The sequence below is a fragment of the Lepisma saccharinum genome, chromosome 20 (assembly GCF_977018435.1).
Source record: "Lepisma saccharinum chromosome 20, izLepSacc3.1, whole genome shotgun sequence".
NCBI classification, from domain to species: Eukaryota; Metazoa; Arthropoda; class Insecta; order Zygentoma; family Lepismatidae; genus Lepisma; species Lepisma saccharinum.
Window position 1 is genome coordinate 64,962,761 of NC_139248.1, and position 17,470 is coordinate 64,980,230.

General features: G+C 36.4%; 1 protein-coding gene across 5 annotated transcripts in view; it reads left to right on the plus strand.

Annotated features, from left to right (window-relative positions):
• Positions 1-17,470, plus strand: part of Root (ciliary rootlet coiled-coil, rootletin) — a 345,133-nt gene that overhangs the window by 260,873 nt on the left and 66,790 nt on the right. For all 5 annotated transcript variants that reach the window (XM_083141556.1, XM_083141553.1, XM_083141554.1 and 2 more), the window contains 6 exons: positions 173-363; positions 2,291-2,405; positions 3,649-3,885; positions 5,838-5,974; positions 7,022-7,182; positions 15,545-15,675. In XM_083141556.1, the coding sequence (XP_082997682.1) occupies positions 173-363; positions 2,291-2,405; positions 3,649-3,885; positions 5,838-5,974; positions 7,022-7,182; positions 15,545-15,675 (972 nt within the window). The remainder of the gene's footprint in view (positions 1-172; positions 364-2,290; positions 2,406-3,648; positions 3,886-5,837; positions 5,975-7,021; positions 7,183-15,544; positions 15,676-17,470) is intronic.

Below are 17,470 nucleotides of genomic sequence, written 5' to 3' on the forward strand. Positions count from 1 at the left end.
TCTTCCCAATAAACCCAAGTTGGCAGAAACATGATGTAAAATAAATCAAATCATTTATTCAAATCTGTTGAATCAAATAACAAGAAATATAAGTAACACATTTGACCAAAAGATTCTCTTTTAACAAGTAAAGTTGCTTCGGCTGTTTTTATTTTTACCTTGTGCCTTACAGGAGGAGAGATGTGGAGATGCTGAGCACGAGGTGGGGCAAGTGATGCGCATGCAGGAAGAAGTGGAGCTGCTTCAGAATGCTCTCAGAGACATTGCGCATGCTGTGATCCAGGATGCTGAAAACATTGAAGTCGATCACACGCTGGCTGCACCTCATATCCACTTGTCTCCAGCAGGCCCTGTGCCTCCTAGGTATGCTGTCATGTATTGAATGCCAATTGCATGTTCCCCACTTCAAACTAAATCAAGGTTATATCCAACCTGTGGCATGTGTGTGGTTGAGTGTCCAAAGACAATTAAAAGATGAAAAAAAAATAGTGTTCCCTCCTTGCCACTGGGAATCATTGCTCAAGCTATCCATGAAGCTTAAAAGCTCAGAGCTATATTCAACCTCAGATTGAATAGTCAAAACAAGGCCATATATATACCTTCCTAGTTTTCATGTGCAGGTTTGTCTCTACAATCCTTGTAACATGCTGCATGAGCTTGGATACAATTTTGTTTCTCAGGATTCCCATTCTCCACAGGTGAATGAATACATTACTTCATTGACCCGTTCTGTTTCTAGTTTGATTAACAAACGTGGGAAGAAGTCATATTGTATCTGTTAGAGATGTAGCTGATTAATCAGTGTGTTGTAATTGTTTGCCTATAAAAAGAACTAAGATGACGTAGCAACATGCCTTGAAGACATAAGGGGCAAGGGGATGTTGAAGTAGGGCTCCATACATTCACAGTCTCGGCCATGTGTGGAGGTGGTGTGTTCAGCATTATACTCTGGTCACCTGTACCCTCTTCCTCCAGGTGTGGATTTTTAGATTATGGGTGAACATCAGAGCTGCTCGTTGTATGGACATACCCTGGGAATAGAAACCCATGTCTCCCATGTGGTAATCAGACACCCTACCAACTATTGTATGGTATTATGGATACCAATATCCCATCCTAGATACCTATGAGATATACAGTATATGTCCATGTTTTATTAAAAAAAATGACATGTCCATGGAAAGATTCATTCATAATGTCTAGTCATTCAGCTGTGTGTTAGTACTCAAACTCTGTGATGCAGTCATAAATCATAACTTGCAAACATCACCCGAAGGCATAGCATTGTGCATGGGCCCATTGTTTGCCCCCGTGAGTCATTCATGCATGCAAGGCCAGGTGAAAGTTCCTTTGCTACGAGTCTTTGTCTGTCTGGCTTATCATGCCAGTTTGCACTGAAGAAGTGGTGGTGGTTACATGTAGCAATAAAAAATAAGCTGAAAATGGGTGCATGCTCTGCTTATCATGGATATGCATGTGAATTTTAAAAAAAATGTGTGTGGGGGGGGGGGGGTGTTTGCATGCGCACATGCATGAATTCCTGTGTAAGAGAGAGACTGGGTGAGAGGAGTACATGTTATAAACATATGTGTGCACGAGATCTTTGATATGTGTAAATCTAGTCCAGTAATGTTCTTTTTGCATACAAAATGTGCATTAAAAATATTTAATTTAATTCTAGCCCAGAATATATTAATCTGCAATGAAATAAAATCATCCCGATAATGTCCTGTTCACATAAACAAAGTCGCACATATCCAAAAGTGATCCATAGTATGTCCATAACATATCCAAAAATGATCCATAACATATCCAAAGATGATCCACAGAATGTCCAAAAGTGATCCACAAAATGTCCAAAACTTATCTTGCTAGATATAGAGATAATAAATTCTTGCTTATGAGTTTATTTATTTATTATTCTTTTTATTTCTTTCAACATAAACATCTCTATCACACTGAAAACTTATTATTTTTGCAGTATCATATTCTTATTTAATGAAAAGAAATACAGTATATTGTTTCCAATCTGGATATTGGTATTTTTTAACATTTAATATTTCAGATGAACATTTTTAAGAATTATGTCAATATGTATATTTAAACCTTTTAACTCAAATGTGCAATGTCGTTAAAGTGGATTACTTGAAACCTCAAGGTACATGGATGATAGACTATACTTAGCAGATATTTTAATTTTTACTCCAACATAATTGAACCCTGTTCTCTAACCAAATAGTGATGAGTAATATATTTCAGATATTAAACACATGTGTCTTATTGCATTCAGGTCTCCGAAGAGGGGTACTCCACGACAGCCCACCTCACCAGCATTTGCAGAGGGCACCATTTCTGCTGTACAAGCTGCACTTCACAAACATCAATTGCAGATTCATGAATTGCAGGTAGTAAACTTATTCATCATACAGAATATTTAGTTACAGGTTTCCTTTAAAGTTAATAAAATAATAATTATATAAAAATATTATTTTTATTCACCTTAAGTCTAATAGAAGTTTTTAAAATGACTTTATGAAAATAGAACAACTAGAAGTGATTTTTCATGTACAATTCAGGGTAAAACTTCAGTCGCAGCAGAATGGGATGAATATCGGAAAATGTCCACCTGTATATTTCAATCTATGTTCACTCAGATAAGTAAAAAAAATGTACTGTACCCTAAGCTATACTGCTTGCCACATATATGATGGCTGTGCAGATAGAGAGAGGAACGCTGCAGGAAACACTGACAGAATTCCTGGTAGCAGAAGGAACTTCAGTACAAAGGATGAGGATTGGGCATTACAGTCACATGACTCTCCACTTTATACTTCACATACAGTATTATTAGCCATCATTATGGCAAGCTGTATAGAAAATTAGTTAATGAAGCAGTTGCTTTTTTATGTAGTTGTAGCATAAATTGGACACATTTCAACATCATTCAAAATAATACTTACAAGTAAATTTAAAGAATCATGAAATACAAGTTGTGAAGATTCATTTAACAACTGCATTTTGAATTATAATGCCTAAGGCAGTAAACAAACTGTGAATGAGTGTGTGTGACTACACATTTTTTAATAAAAATCTTCCTAATGATAAATCGATATTGCAAGAAAAAAGAGAGAACTCCATGGCACAATAGCCTCTTGAAGAACAAGACCAGCCAAGTGGCTTTGCGCTAGGCAACATGTGGTCAGCATGTCTAGACCCGAAGGACATGTCTAGGATTACCAGATCAGAATGAGCAAAAAGGACATGCTGTTCCAGACTCTAGGACACAGTATATGTATTTCTTGGAAATGTTAGTAAATTTCAGTTAAAAAGGATTTTTTTTTTCATTAATTCTCTAGTACACAATCCCTAAGCTTATAATCAACACTACTACTGCTACTAACAAATAACAAATAAAATGATAATACACTCATTTCCATACTGTTTATGAAAAGATCAGATCTGTAAGCTCATCAACAATTTTACTTAAAACCAAATGCACCAATACCTCTCTGTTTGAAATTTCCAATGCATTATTAATTAATGTGTCCCACGTCTAACATAAATTGCTACATATTTCTTTTAATATTTAACACTGATGTAATATTATGCCATTGGCCCTTTTATTATAATTGTATTTGTATGTTTCAGGTTAAATTACAGTCAACGAAAGAGCAGCTGCTTCTTGTAAGAAAGCAGTGTGAAAATGCAGATGAGGCTCAACAAATGCTGGAGACGAAAGTGTCAGAATTGACATCTGAGTTAGATTCTGCTCGATCCATCAGTGCTCAGCTCCAACAGGAAAAGGATCTCCTGCAGAAATCCCTGGAATCTGTACGAAACGACAAGAACAACCTGGAGAAGAACAAACAGGAACTGAATTCCATGGTAAGTTATGGTTCAATACAGTGCAGCATGTGCAGGAATATACAGTTAACTACGGATTTGTATGCTCCAACTTAATTTGTTTATTTATTGGAAGATTTAATACAAAATACAAGTTTTTCTTTCAATTACTTTTTTAAAACCTTCTGTGCGATTTTACAAAACATGTGCAGAATCATTGTTGCCTTTAGAAGTAAAGCTGAACTAATACTAATTTTGATGCTTATATTGTTATCGATTCAAGTATGTGTCTATACTGCCTTATTTTACATTTCAGAAAATGAGTAAATTGTATTTACGGGTGCAGATAAATGGAAGACAGATTTTGCTCATTTTCTTGAGCAGAGGTGAGGCTTTTGGCTTAGCAGGACAATATACTTGAGCATTGCAACTATATCATGTTAGTGTACTAGAGAGTTGCCAGCCCCTGTGGCAGAATGGCACATCTTGCTACGACGCCAGGGTCCTGGGTTCGAATCCTGGCCTAGGCATGGATGTTTGTAAGTGTCCATTCATCAATTTCATCATATCATCAATCATCCCCATCTTCGCAAATTAGCCAAAAGTGGCACAAAAAGTGAAGTAAAATCAATCAATCAATCAATGTACTAGAGAGTTGCTTAAATATATTCATAGAAGTGCCTAGTGGGAGATGGAATAAACTATCTGGAATGGGCTAATATAAGCTTTTATCGATAGTGATAACCAGTATTTTACCAATCTGATATTAAATGTCAAATATTCCATGAAGACCTAAAATAGTAATTTATGTAGTGATGGAGCAATATTAACCGTTTTGCAGATGGTGATAAAGTCGTAATATAAAAGCTAAAAATACTGATAACCAATATTTTGACCAGTCTGATACAAAATTAGAAATGTTCCTTGCAGAGCACGAATGGTTCATTAATCTCTTTAATTAATGTCTGTAGCCATGCTACTACAATTGATTGTGTTTGGGAAAAGAATATGCATTTACTTCACAAAACTGGCTCATAAGAGTCACATGTTTATATACACAAAAGCAAGAACAAAATCGCAGAATTTTGTACTAAATTACAGACTAGTCATAGATATGTCAGATCAATAATTTTCCTGATCTGTCTATATTGGGTGATACGATCAAGTATAGATTAGTACTGCGTTATTCAAAAAGAATGGTACAAAAGTAAGGTTAATTTATTTTTAACTGAAAAGAGATACAAAAGCAATTCTGATGGGAATGAAGAAAGGAAGGTTGTAAATTTATAGCCTGTGGTTGTAGTTGACGTAAAATCTGCTAGAGGCGCTACTTGTTGTTGATAGTTAAAATGGCAACAACGAAGGTAGAGCAAGCATATTGCATAATGGAATTTGCACGAACAGGGCAGTTGTTACAGTTCAGAGACACTTTCGTGCGAAATTCAAGAAACGACCACCACATAGAGACTGCATTACATGCTGGGTGCAGAAGTTTGAATCAACTGGATGTCTGTGCAGTAGAAAAATTCCCGGAACGTCGAGGGAGACAGTGGATAGGATTATCGTTTTGACATCTGCCGTGTTACCCAGGGTGCTCATATCCAACATTTGTAATTGCCCAGGTAAATTTACAACATTCCTTCATCTTTTCCACCAGAATTGCTTTTGTATATCTTTTCACTTAAAAATAAATTAACTTTACTTTTGTACCATTCTTTTTGAATAACCCTGTACATATGTCCCACCCCACTGTATGTCATTCTTTTTATTTAACCCACATTGTTAGATTTCTCAGGATATATAAATTGTAAAAAAGTTTCATCCATCAAAACCACAAGACATGAAGAAATTAAAGTTCACAAGGGGAAACAAGTACATTCTTTGCAAATTGATGAATATTTTTACATGTTTACCGTGTTACAAAACATAAATATTTTTACAATGAGAGTTTTCTTAGTGACTGATTTTTTTCTCTTCTCTTCTTTATAACTTAGATGGAGACCTTGAATGGAGACTATGAAAAACTTCAGAAAGCCAACAGCAGATTACAAAAATTAGCTGATAGTTTGGAAGATGAGAAATTGTTCTTACAAAGTGAGATGGACAGGTTAAACAAGGATGCCGAAATCAGGTAAGTAAAATTACGTACTGCAGTTTGTGAAATTCATGATTCTCCAGTTGTTTAAAATATGTGCATGCAGCTGGCCATTAAAATTGCAACACAATGAAAGATGAGTGCTATCAAAACTGTATTTATTATACAGAGCACTGATGGTATGAGGGTGATATTATTACATTTACGGCTTGGTAATCTTTGCATTGTCTTCCCATGATTTACGTATTTTCTCTCTCTCTCTCCCGCTCTAACACACCGGAGTCCATGGCGGAGTGGTTAGCACAGGGTTGCCAGGTTCTTATCCCAGCCTGGGCATGGATATTTGTGAGTGTCCATTCATCAATTTCATCATGTCATCACTCATTCCCATCTTTGCAAATTAGCCAAAAGTGGCACAAAAGGTGAAGTAAAATAAAGCAAATCAATCAATCTTTCTCAGAAACACAAACACACACACTTTTACCTTTACACTCACTTTCGCTCATTCACATTCACCCCTTACAATAATAACCTGTGGTGCAACAGCCCATGAGGACCAGTGCCTACTTAACCGACTGCTGGCCTCACAAGAGGTGGGAGATCATCCGACCAGATACAAGGTGATATGTGGTCAGTGCGACGAGCCCCCAGTCATCGTTGTAGGTTGTCTATGACCAGCTTACTGTACTCATTCGTAGCTCCCCAATTTTCTCACGAAGTGGGTGGCCACTAGTTCCATACACTGGTCGAAATCTAAGGAGAAAAGTTGTTACGCTTCCCCCAGGAGACTTCATGCACACGTCCCGTAGCCAGAGCACAGAGCTTGCACCTTAGGGAGAATTCACAGCAAAATGACAAGCAACAGGCGACATGTGTCCCTTGAGGATCTCACAAATTAAATGCAGGCTTGTGCAGCCTGCACTGTGAAATGTTCTTGCTGATTGGCTAGTTCCCAAGCGACATGTGTTGCCTGCCGCTACAGTGTGAAACTTTCCTGGATGTATGCAGTAAGTTTGGAAATAATTCTTACACTATGCATACATGTGGAAATTTTTGATACTATTAAAATTCCTTTTGTTACAGAGAAATGAACTTAAGAACAGAAGAGGAAAGGTGCAGTAGACTTCGTGAGGAACTGCTCACAGTGAGAGAAGAACTGAATAAGACCTACCTGGCAAGAGACTTGCTAGAACAGCAAAAGATAGAGTCAGAAAGTGTCATTGCTCAAATAGAAAAAAACAAAGGTAATGTCATTATTATTCCAGGAGGTGCTATAATAAGGATTTCACAATGTTTTTATTAGGGATGAGACAGATTAATCGATACTCTGTCGGAATCGGCCGATACAGGCATATCGGTTTATCATATGTTCATTATGGTGTCCAGTGAATCATTTGGAATTTTATATTGGATTGGTTATTGGTATCGGTAACGTTTTAACAGTTACTTTTACAGTTACTTTGCAATACTTAAATTGCTATGTAAGTGTCATAAATCATTGGCGATTTATGATACAAAGTGAGCTGGAATTTCGTTTCTGCTGTGATATAAAAGCCTATCTTTGATAATTAATTCTTGCAAACAATAGATGAAGAGGAAAAGAGAAAGTAGTTGTAGTAAATTTGTCTCCTGGTGGTGGTCAGTCGGTAGACTCCAGCCAGGTGTCAGGAATTCCAAGGTTTATCGTATGTTTCATCTCTCGTTTGGTAGACCTGAATTCCAAAGCGATATACACACCTCGGAAGAGGGGGTGGATTTTCCAGAAGCGGGAAGATAAGCTTCTACGAGAAAGATTCCTTCCTATTGCTGACAGTTTGCCATTGTCAGTTGTGTGCTGTGAAGTGTCTCTTGTTTCTAGTTTGTTCCTCTGTGGTGTTCCCCCTTCTGTAAGCAGCATCCGATAGTTTCTTTCTTTGCTATAATATCGGATTAAGCTGAAAAGGGACGTACTGCAATATTTCAGTGTTTTTACGAAAGAATTCAACGATACTGATAGCATGAACGAAACCGAAGAAGGCGAGAGATAGCAATTGCGCATATGAATATAAAACAATCCAATTGTTTCCACGTGATTTCATTTATCTAAGTTCCTGATAATTTAAAAATGAAAGTAAAAATATTTCCAGTTAGAAGTCGCTTATTCACGATTATTCAGCATTTCTGGATATTTTGGAAAAAGTAATATATTTTGGTAAGTGCTATTCGTTTAAGATTTAAATGAGAACCCATTTTCGTGAAATAACAGATATGACGGATCTCACCATTATTATTGATACAACAGTGAATTACAACACTCAAGTGGCAAACTATCGAATCAGGAAGACCCTAGCCATTAGAGTACTGCATTGGACCACTTTCGCTCGCTCAAACTCGATCGAATCTGCCACGCTCGAGTGTGATTCGCTCGAATATATAGAATATCAAATATCATTTCAATGTGACAATAGTCGTACAAATATGTGTAAAATTGGAGCAGGTAGTTTCAGCCCATAATCATCTATTCATTTTCATATATTGCTATGTATTGGTAAGATAAACTAAATTACATTTTAACATTGAGATGATGAATATATTCTTTTCAGTTTCAATTTCACTGCGTCTTTCACTTCACGATCCATATTTTAAGGCCCACTACCACAGACAAATTACGGTTGTACGTGAACTACTGGGCTTCGAACGTATACCGATTGTTTGCATGTTCGGGCGTTATTCCCTCGAGCGAAGAAACAATAAATTCCGTAAGCCATCTAGCGTCATCCGTGCGAACTATTAGACGATCGAGCAAAAAAGCCTCGATGCAGCAATCTACTACCCATCATTCTTGCTTGTTTATGTAATCCTCTCAGAGAGAACGAAGGGGTAAGTTTAAAATGTCATTTTCACATTCATTGATAACGCACAATTATAGGCTACTACATTATAATATTTATCATTTTCTGGTTCATAAACACTTGAAATTATACAACAAAATTTATTTCTCTCTGACATGCCCTATATTCTTAGAATATATTCTACGTGAGTGATATCTCTCTTTCTCTCTTTCTATACAGTTTCTAGAATCTGCCCACCAATGGACATTCCTTAAGAACGACAATGATAATAATGAAAAACTAAATATGCTGACCAAGGCAGTAATTTATTTTATTAAAAACATAAACTAAACGTAACATTTCAACCTTCTAGCAAGGTCTTCATCAGACTCTGTATCAAGTACAAAAGTAACAGGATACAAAAATAGGGCATTATATATACACAAACATTACTCCCTCCAGACTATTTAGAAAGTTGTTTGGAACTTTCTAGCAGGTGACTTTCACTTGCCAACTTTACTTTCACCTAAAAGGCTAAACACAATTACTTCCATATAGAATGTGGCTGGACTTTTAATCTCATGCTCTTTTCCCTTCATTTTTCTTCCTTCTCCTCTCCTCTTTCTCTCTTGTCCTTTCCACTCTTTCTAACATCTTCTTCCATTCTTTGTTTAACTTCAGTCCCCCATTCCAGTTCATTGTGTCTTCTTCACCTTTCTTCTCTATTTCCTTGGCTTCCTTCCATTTTCTCACTAGCATTCTCTTCTCCCTTCCTATCTGCTTAGCCTCATCCCACTCTATGTCATGTCCTGTTTCTCTCGTGTGTTTAAATATTGCATTTCTCTCTCTTAAGTCGTACATCATCCCTATGTTGTTTCAACCTGTCTTTCAGCCTTTTTTTCGTTTCTCCTATGTACACACTCTGACATTCTTTACATTTCACTTCGTAGATAATCCCTTCCTCTTCCTCTTCTCTGTTTTCCTTTTTCTTGTTTGCATTCCTCGCTATTCCTAAGATGCTTCTCCCTCCCTTCCTGTAAGTTTTAATTCCCGCTTTCTTAAGCACTTTGCATATCTTTTCTGTGGTCTTCCCCATACTCCTTATTCCAAACCTTCTCTCTTTTTCTTTCTCTTCCTCTTTTTCTTTCTCTTCCAATTCTTCCCTGCCCATTTTCTTCCTTCTTCTGTTTATGTCCAGTCTATCCTGCTTCTCATAGCCATTCTTTTCCAGCTGTTTCCATAGGCTATTTATTTTGCCTTCTTTTTCACATTCTTGCATGCATATTTTCTTGATTCTGTCCTCCATATTCTTTATAAAATTTATTTTTGTCACCTCACTTACATCACTTTTTTTGTGGCAGAATACCCCTGCTGCACACTTCTTCTGATGCCAAGCAGTTTCAATTTCTTGTCCTCTCTTCCTTTTCATCAATATATCTAGAAAGCTTAACTTGTCTTCTTCTTCTATTTCAAGTTCCAATAATATCCCTCTTTCATCATCTTGTATTTCTTTGGCAAAAATATCAAGCTGCCTCTTTGTTCCCTTCCATATGCCAAAACAATCGTCCACATATCTGCAAAACAGAATTATTTTGTCACCTCCTTTTTCTATCACTTTCTTTTCCCATTCATTCATAACCAATTCAGCCAATGCTGGGCTTAGACTGGAACCTATATTTAGTCCTTCACTCATTAACATTATTTTATCTCCCAGCAGGAGAAATTTAGAGAGAAAATGAAAATAAAATTGAAGAAGAAAGGAGAGGGACTAGGATGGAATGAAGAAAGAGGAGAAGTAGAAGAAAAAGAGGATACCAGAAGAATAGTTGTGGTAATAGGGAATATAGACCTAACAAAAGAAGAGGAAGTTTTTTTAAAACTAGGAAGAGGTTTCAAAGTTAAAGAAAGAAATGTAGATTATGAGGAAGTTATATATGACATTGAAAAAGCAGTGCTCCATATAAAAGAAGAACCAGAAAGAGACAAGATTAGAAGAAGAACAGCAGCCATACTAAAGAAAGAAATGGGAAAACAAGGAAAAGTAGATAATTTGAGTCAAAAAGAAATGGAAGGGATGAAGAAAATCAAGAAAAGAAATGATGTGGTGATAGAGCAGGCAGATAAAGGAGGAGCAATTGTGGTGATGGAAAGAGAATGGTACGAGAGGAAGTTTGAAGACCTAAAAGAAAATGGATATAAGGAGATTTGTGGAACAGGAGAAGAACAAACTATAAAAGAAAGAATCATAAAAGACTGTAGGAGGAGAGGATTCAAGAAATACATAAAGGAGACAGGAAGACTACCAAGTTTGAAAGGCTTTCCAAAGATACACAAAGAGGAGAGAAAGTTAAGACCAGTAATGAACTGCAGAAACAATATTTTGGAACCCTTAGAAAAGAAATTAAAGAAAGTTATTGACGTGTTAGTATCACAGCAAGAAAGCAGAGCAGTTAAGAATAGTGAACAAGTAGTAGACCTCAAAAAAGGACTTAAGTTAAATGAGATGAAGACGACAATGTTTAGCTTAGACGTGAAAAGTATGTTCCCGAGCATCAAGAGGGGACACGTTTTGGACATTATTAAAAAGAGAATGGGACAAGAAATTATAGGAGAATGGGATAGTGAAAGGGTAGTAAAGGCGCTGGAAACCATTTGGAATAAAGGTTACAGTATAATGGGAGATAAAATAATGTTAATGAGTGAAGGACTAAATATAGGTTCCAGTCTAAGCCCAGCATTGGCTGAATTGGTTATGAATGAATGGGAAAAGAAAGTGATAGAAAAAGGAGGTGACAAAATAATTCTGTTTTGCAGATATGTGGACGATTGTTTTGGCATATGGAAAGGAACAAAGAGGCAGCTTGATATTTTTGCCAAAGAAATACAAGATGAAGAAAGAGGGATATTATTGGAACTTGAAATAGAAGAAGAAGACAAGTTAAGCTTTCTAGATATATTGATGAAAAGGAAGAGAGGACAAGAAATTGAAACTGCTTGGCATCAGAAGAAGTGTGCAGCAGGGGTATTCTGCCACAAAAAAAGTGATGTAAGTGAGGTGACAAAAATAAATTTTATAAAGAATATGGAGGACAGAATCAAGAAAATATGCATGCAAGAATGTGAAAAAGAAGGCAAAATAAATAGCCTATGGAAACAGCTGGAAAAGAATGGCTATGAGAAGCAGGATAGACTGAACATAAACAGAAGAAGGAAGAAAATGGGCAGGGAAGAATTGGAAGAGAAAGAAAAAGAGGAAGAGAAAGAAAAAGAGAGAAGGTTTGGAATAAGGAGTATGGGGAAGACCACAGAAAAGATATGCAAAGTGCTTAAGAAAGCGGGAATTAAAACTTACAGGAAGGGAGGGAGAAGCATCTTAGGAATAGCGAGGAATGCAAACAAGAAAAAGGAAAACAGAGAAGAGGAAGAGGAAGGGATTATCTACGAAGTGAAATGTAAAGAATGTCAGAGTGTGTACATAGGAGAAACGAAGAAAAGGCTGAAAGACAGGTTGAAACAACATAGGGATGATGTACAACTTAAGAGAGAGAGAAATGCAATATTTAAACACACGAGAGAAACAGGACATGACATAGAGTGGGATGAGGCTAAGCAGATAGGAAGGGAGAAGAGAATGCTAGTGAGAAAATGGAAGGAAGCCAAGGAAATAGAGAAGAAAGGTGAAGAAGACACAATGAACTGGAATGGGGGACTGAAGTTAAACAAAGAATGGAAGAAGATGTTAGAAAGAGTGGAAAGGACAAGAGAGAAAGAGGAGAGGAGAAGGAAGAAAAATGAAGGGAAAAGAGCATGAGATTAAAAGTCCAGCCACATTCTATATGGAAGTAATTGTGTTTAGCCTTTTAGGTGAAAGTAAAGTTGGCAAGTGAAAGTCACCTGCTAGAAAGTTCCAAACAACTTTCTAAATAGTCTGGAGGGAGTAATGTTTGTGTATATATAATGCCCTATTTTTGTATCCTGTTACTTTTGTACTTGATACAGAGTCTGATGAAGACCTTGCTAGAAGGTTGAAACGTTACGTTTAGTTTATGTTTTTAATAAAATAAATTACTGTCTTGGTCAGCATATTTAGTTTTTCATAATCATGGAAACAAGGCTTAATGGTGTTATAATGATAATAAATACAAATGTTTAAGTCGGAGTAGCTCAGGTCAACCTCCGTGGCGGAGTGGTTAGCACAATGCACCATATGTGAGGGGTCCCGGATTCTAGTTCGTTTCGAACATGGATGTTTGTTCCAATGAGAATACAGAAAACAGAAAATTGGCATAACGTGAAAATTGAGATGTGAATAACGGGGATACTACCGCATAGGAGTATTCCTTAAAAAGAAAAGTCGTTAGGGTGCCTGACTACCATGCGAGAGACCCCGGGTTGAATTCTCGGTGGGGGAGAACCGAGATTTTTTCCACCTGTTGAAGCATCTGCAGCATCGTATAAAGTGGGTATCTGGAGGACAGGAGGGTTAAAGGATGCCAGGGACGGGGTGCTGATCACATCAGCCCCACCTTCGACCATGATCAAAAAAGTGTGGGGCTCTAACTCCTCACCCCCCATATGCCTTCATGGCACAGGAGAGCACTTTATTTTGTAATAAATATAAATATACGAAGACTTATATTATGTACCAGTAATATAAGTGAAATACATGTTAGTCTTCACAAATTATGTTATTACTATTAATGATCGATTTGTGTAATTTGGTTGCAAGAAAATTTTCAGCATAAAGTAACTGTAGTACATGTAACTGTAACTGAGTTACTTTTTAAAACGAGTAACTGTAACTGTTACTTTTTTTAAAGCAAGTTACTGTAACTAGTTACCTTTTTAAAAGTAACTTTCCGAACACTGAATATTGGTACAAAATCAATGGGAACTTCGAATTTTGCATAACTTCCAGAAAAAGTAGTCTCCACAAAAGCACGTTTGCCAACCCTCCAAATGATCTAAATTTTGGAAAAGTATTCGCCAACATTGGTAAGTAAAATTCAACTGATAGTTTCCAATACTAATACCAGTGGTACTGACCGAGTTTCCAATACCAATACAGTGGTAGTAATTGAGAATTACTTTTAATTTTAAAAAAAAGAAAAGCATGAATCATAAAATTAGCATTTAATCAGTACTCAGATATACATATGTGATAAATCACTAGTAAATAGGTTGATACGTCAGTGTTAGAAAGCATCGGTTGAAATTTAATTTTCAATGCTGAGTGATACTTTTGTAGTGTCTGAATATCCTGGAAATTATGCAAAGTGCATAATTTTCATCATTTTAGCAACATAGTGTGGGGGAATAGACTTTGTGGTTATCTCATGTGAAATTATGAACATTTTAAAGCAAACCTCTCTTAGATTTCTATGATATTTATATATTGTAAACTACTTTTACGAGGGTCACTATTTATATTTTGAGCCTTGGCAACACTGATTGAAGTTAGGCGCGATTTGACGTTTGCACGGAAACGTCTGGCATTATTGACCATAACGTACTTCAAATGTTTTGTCAATAGCTTCATTTGTGTCGTTTATGTTGCCTTGGAGATTGCACGACAACAATAAAATGGAATTAACTCGTGAACATTTTCGTGCGATGATTTTTTACGATTTTCGACGTGGATTATCAAGACGAGTGCATCGATCAACTTACTTCCACATTTGGCGATGAAGCCTCATCCTTTGCCACTGTGAAACGCTGGTATAACGAATTTAATCGTGGCCGCCATTCGCTCACCGACGAGATTCGCGAAGGTCATCCAAAATCAGTTGTTGTTCAAGAAAACATTGATGCTGTGCAAAACCTAATACTGCAAGATCGTCATGTGACATACTGTGAGATTGAGGCAACCATAGGCATTAGTTCCACCAGCATATATAAAATATTACATTATCATTTAGCTGTGAGAAAGGTATGTTCTCGTTGGATCCCACACAATTTGACAAAAACTCAAAAAGATGCTCGCGTCAATTGGTGCAAACAAATGCTCAATAAATACAATCGTGGTGCTTCAAAATACGTATATAAGATTGTAACAGGTGACGAATCATGGATATATGCATATGAGCCGGAACGTAAACAGCAGTCGACTGTATGGATGTTTCAAGATGAACCCAATCCAACAAAAGTTGTTCGCGCTCGAAGCACATCGGAACAAATGGTTGCCTGTTTTTTCGGGAAAACTGGTCATGTGGCAACTGTGCCTTTAGAGGAACGTAGAACGGTCAACTCTGAATGGTACACAACAATTTGTTTGCCAGAGGTCTTCGGTCAAATACGGAAAACAAACAAACGCCGTCGGATCATTCTTCATCAAGACAATGCCAGCTGTCACACATCTCGTCTAACAACCGACTTTATGAACAGTCAAAAATCGAATTGATGGGTCATCCGCCGTACAGTCCTGATTTGGCACCCAATGACTTCTTCTTGTTCCCGAATGTCAAGAATAAATTGCGTGGACAACGATTTTCGTCGGCGGAAGATGCCGTTGATGCGTTCAAGAACCATATTATGGAGGTGTCTCAAGAAGATTGGAAAAACTGCTTTGACAAATGGTTCGAACGAATGCAAAAGTGTATTGACCATAAAGGAGAATACTTCGAAAAACAATAAAGCAGTTTTCAATGCCAAATTCCTGTTTTTTCATTGTTAGGTTCAAAATATAAATAGTGACCCTCGTATTGTTACAATTTTCAAGTTTTGATATCAGTGGGAAACTGTAGTGGTGTCAGCTCAGACATAGTTTGTTGTGGTAACTATGTGTTTTTCCTTTCAGGTGATGTGGAATTGGATTTTGAAAAAGTATTATTGGAAAAATCAGATGTCCAAGAAGCTCTTGTAAAATCTGAATCGGTGTGTTCCAGTCTAGAACAGGATAAGAAGAGGTTGCAAGATGATCTAAAGAAGGTCAGTATTTATTAATCTGAATGATTGATGGGGCATCAAAATACAAATTGGTAGTTAGTTGACAAACGATTCACCTTTGCTTTCACTTTGAAAACTGTGTTATAGCTGGAGAGATTAAATATTTAAATGGTAAATACGGGAATGAAATATTAAAAATACCTCTCTTGTTTATAATTGTGCTGTCACAGATTGTTCCTTTCCGTTGACTGTTTGTTAGTTCATGTTTGAATACTTTTGTTTTTAAAGCGAGTTTGATTGCCATATTTTTGGTAAATAAAAATGCAAAATTTCGGTACAAAAACAGTCTTTTTCGGGTTCAAAAGCGGTAAATAATATAAAATTTCAGTGTTACAGCAGTGAATAATCACATCAAAAGTGGTATATAAAATGACATTTTGGTTTTAAAATTGTGAATATAGTCCTAAATTTGATTTAAAAACTGCACTTATTACACAAAATAAACTTATCCGTTCTAAGGTATTGTTGTGAAACATACCTTTCTACGAACGTTGACTCCTGTTCTTCTGCTCAGCAAATTTTGTTATTACTTTTTCGTTGAAGCCCTCTATGTTTGAAATGTATTCTATCTCTATAAGCACATTTATGTAGTTACCAGAGTATTAAGTTTATTCCTGTGTAAAGGGGTCCATTTTAGCTTCTCAAATATTTACAGCAGAAGTAATCAATTTTCCGTGAATTGCTTAACTCACAGGATACTTCAGACTTCAGAAAGTGTCGCATCGGTATATAAACGGTAAATTTCGTGTTTAAGAGTATATTTCGCATTTTGCAGTTCATTTCACATTATTTCGTGACAAAAGAGGATAGAAAATGCGCCTCACACCTTTCAGAAACATGAAAAATGAACATTACAGCATGTTATTTCATATTTCGTCTTTTCGTCAAAAACAAAATTTGCATGCCTCTAATTATTTGTAGATGCAAATGCATTTGTTGATGGAATTGAGAAAGTTATTTCCCATTCTTTGTAAAGGCATCAAATCTAAATCGATAAAAATCACAGTGTGATTGTGAAAATGCAGATAACACTTAGAACTAATCCCCTTCATACCAACATCTTAAGCCTTGCAATCAAAGAATTTGATCCCTGGTGGAAGCATATAGTAGTTTGAATTCCACTTTAAACTGTAGGTCTTGTCCTGATTACCCTATATGTGCATAAATTGTTCTTAATCCAATGAAAAACAAACAAAACCAGCATTTTTAGAACCAGTATAAGGAAGGTTATAGAAAGAAGTTCAGATGAGTTCAAATAAAGTAGAGATTTAGTAGTTTCTTAAATTTTGTACTTTTGGTATTTAACTTTATTTTACTGCTACTTTTGGCTAATTGCGACAATGTAAATGAGAGTGGTGATCAGATGAAAACAATGAAAGAACACCTACAGAGAACGTCCATACCTAGGCTTGGATTTGAAACTGAGCTGGCAGTCGAGTTCATGTAGACTCACCCATAATTCTTGGTTCCTCAGGTCATGTAATGTGAATTTCAGCATGATTATGATCCTGACATGTTACTTAATCCACTAGTCTTCTTCCAAATGAGTAGACCTTTAATATTGTGTAGCTCTGTGTGAATTTTCCACATTTTCTACATGGGGTGTTCCACGAAAAGTGGTTCTACTCCATTCATGTAATGTAATGAATTAATCTTGAAGTAGTAATTGGTTTTAATTGCATTAAGGTTTGAATGTTTGTGAATACATATAATTTGTATAACAACAAAAAAGTTTTTGTATGTGTAGTCTATATTCTTGACAAATGAAGTCAAACTT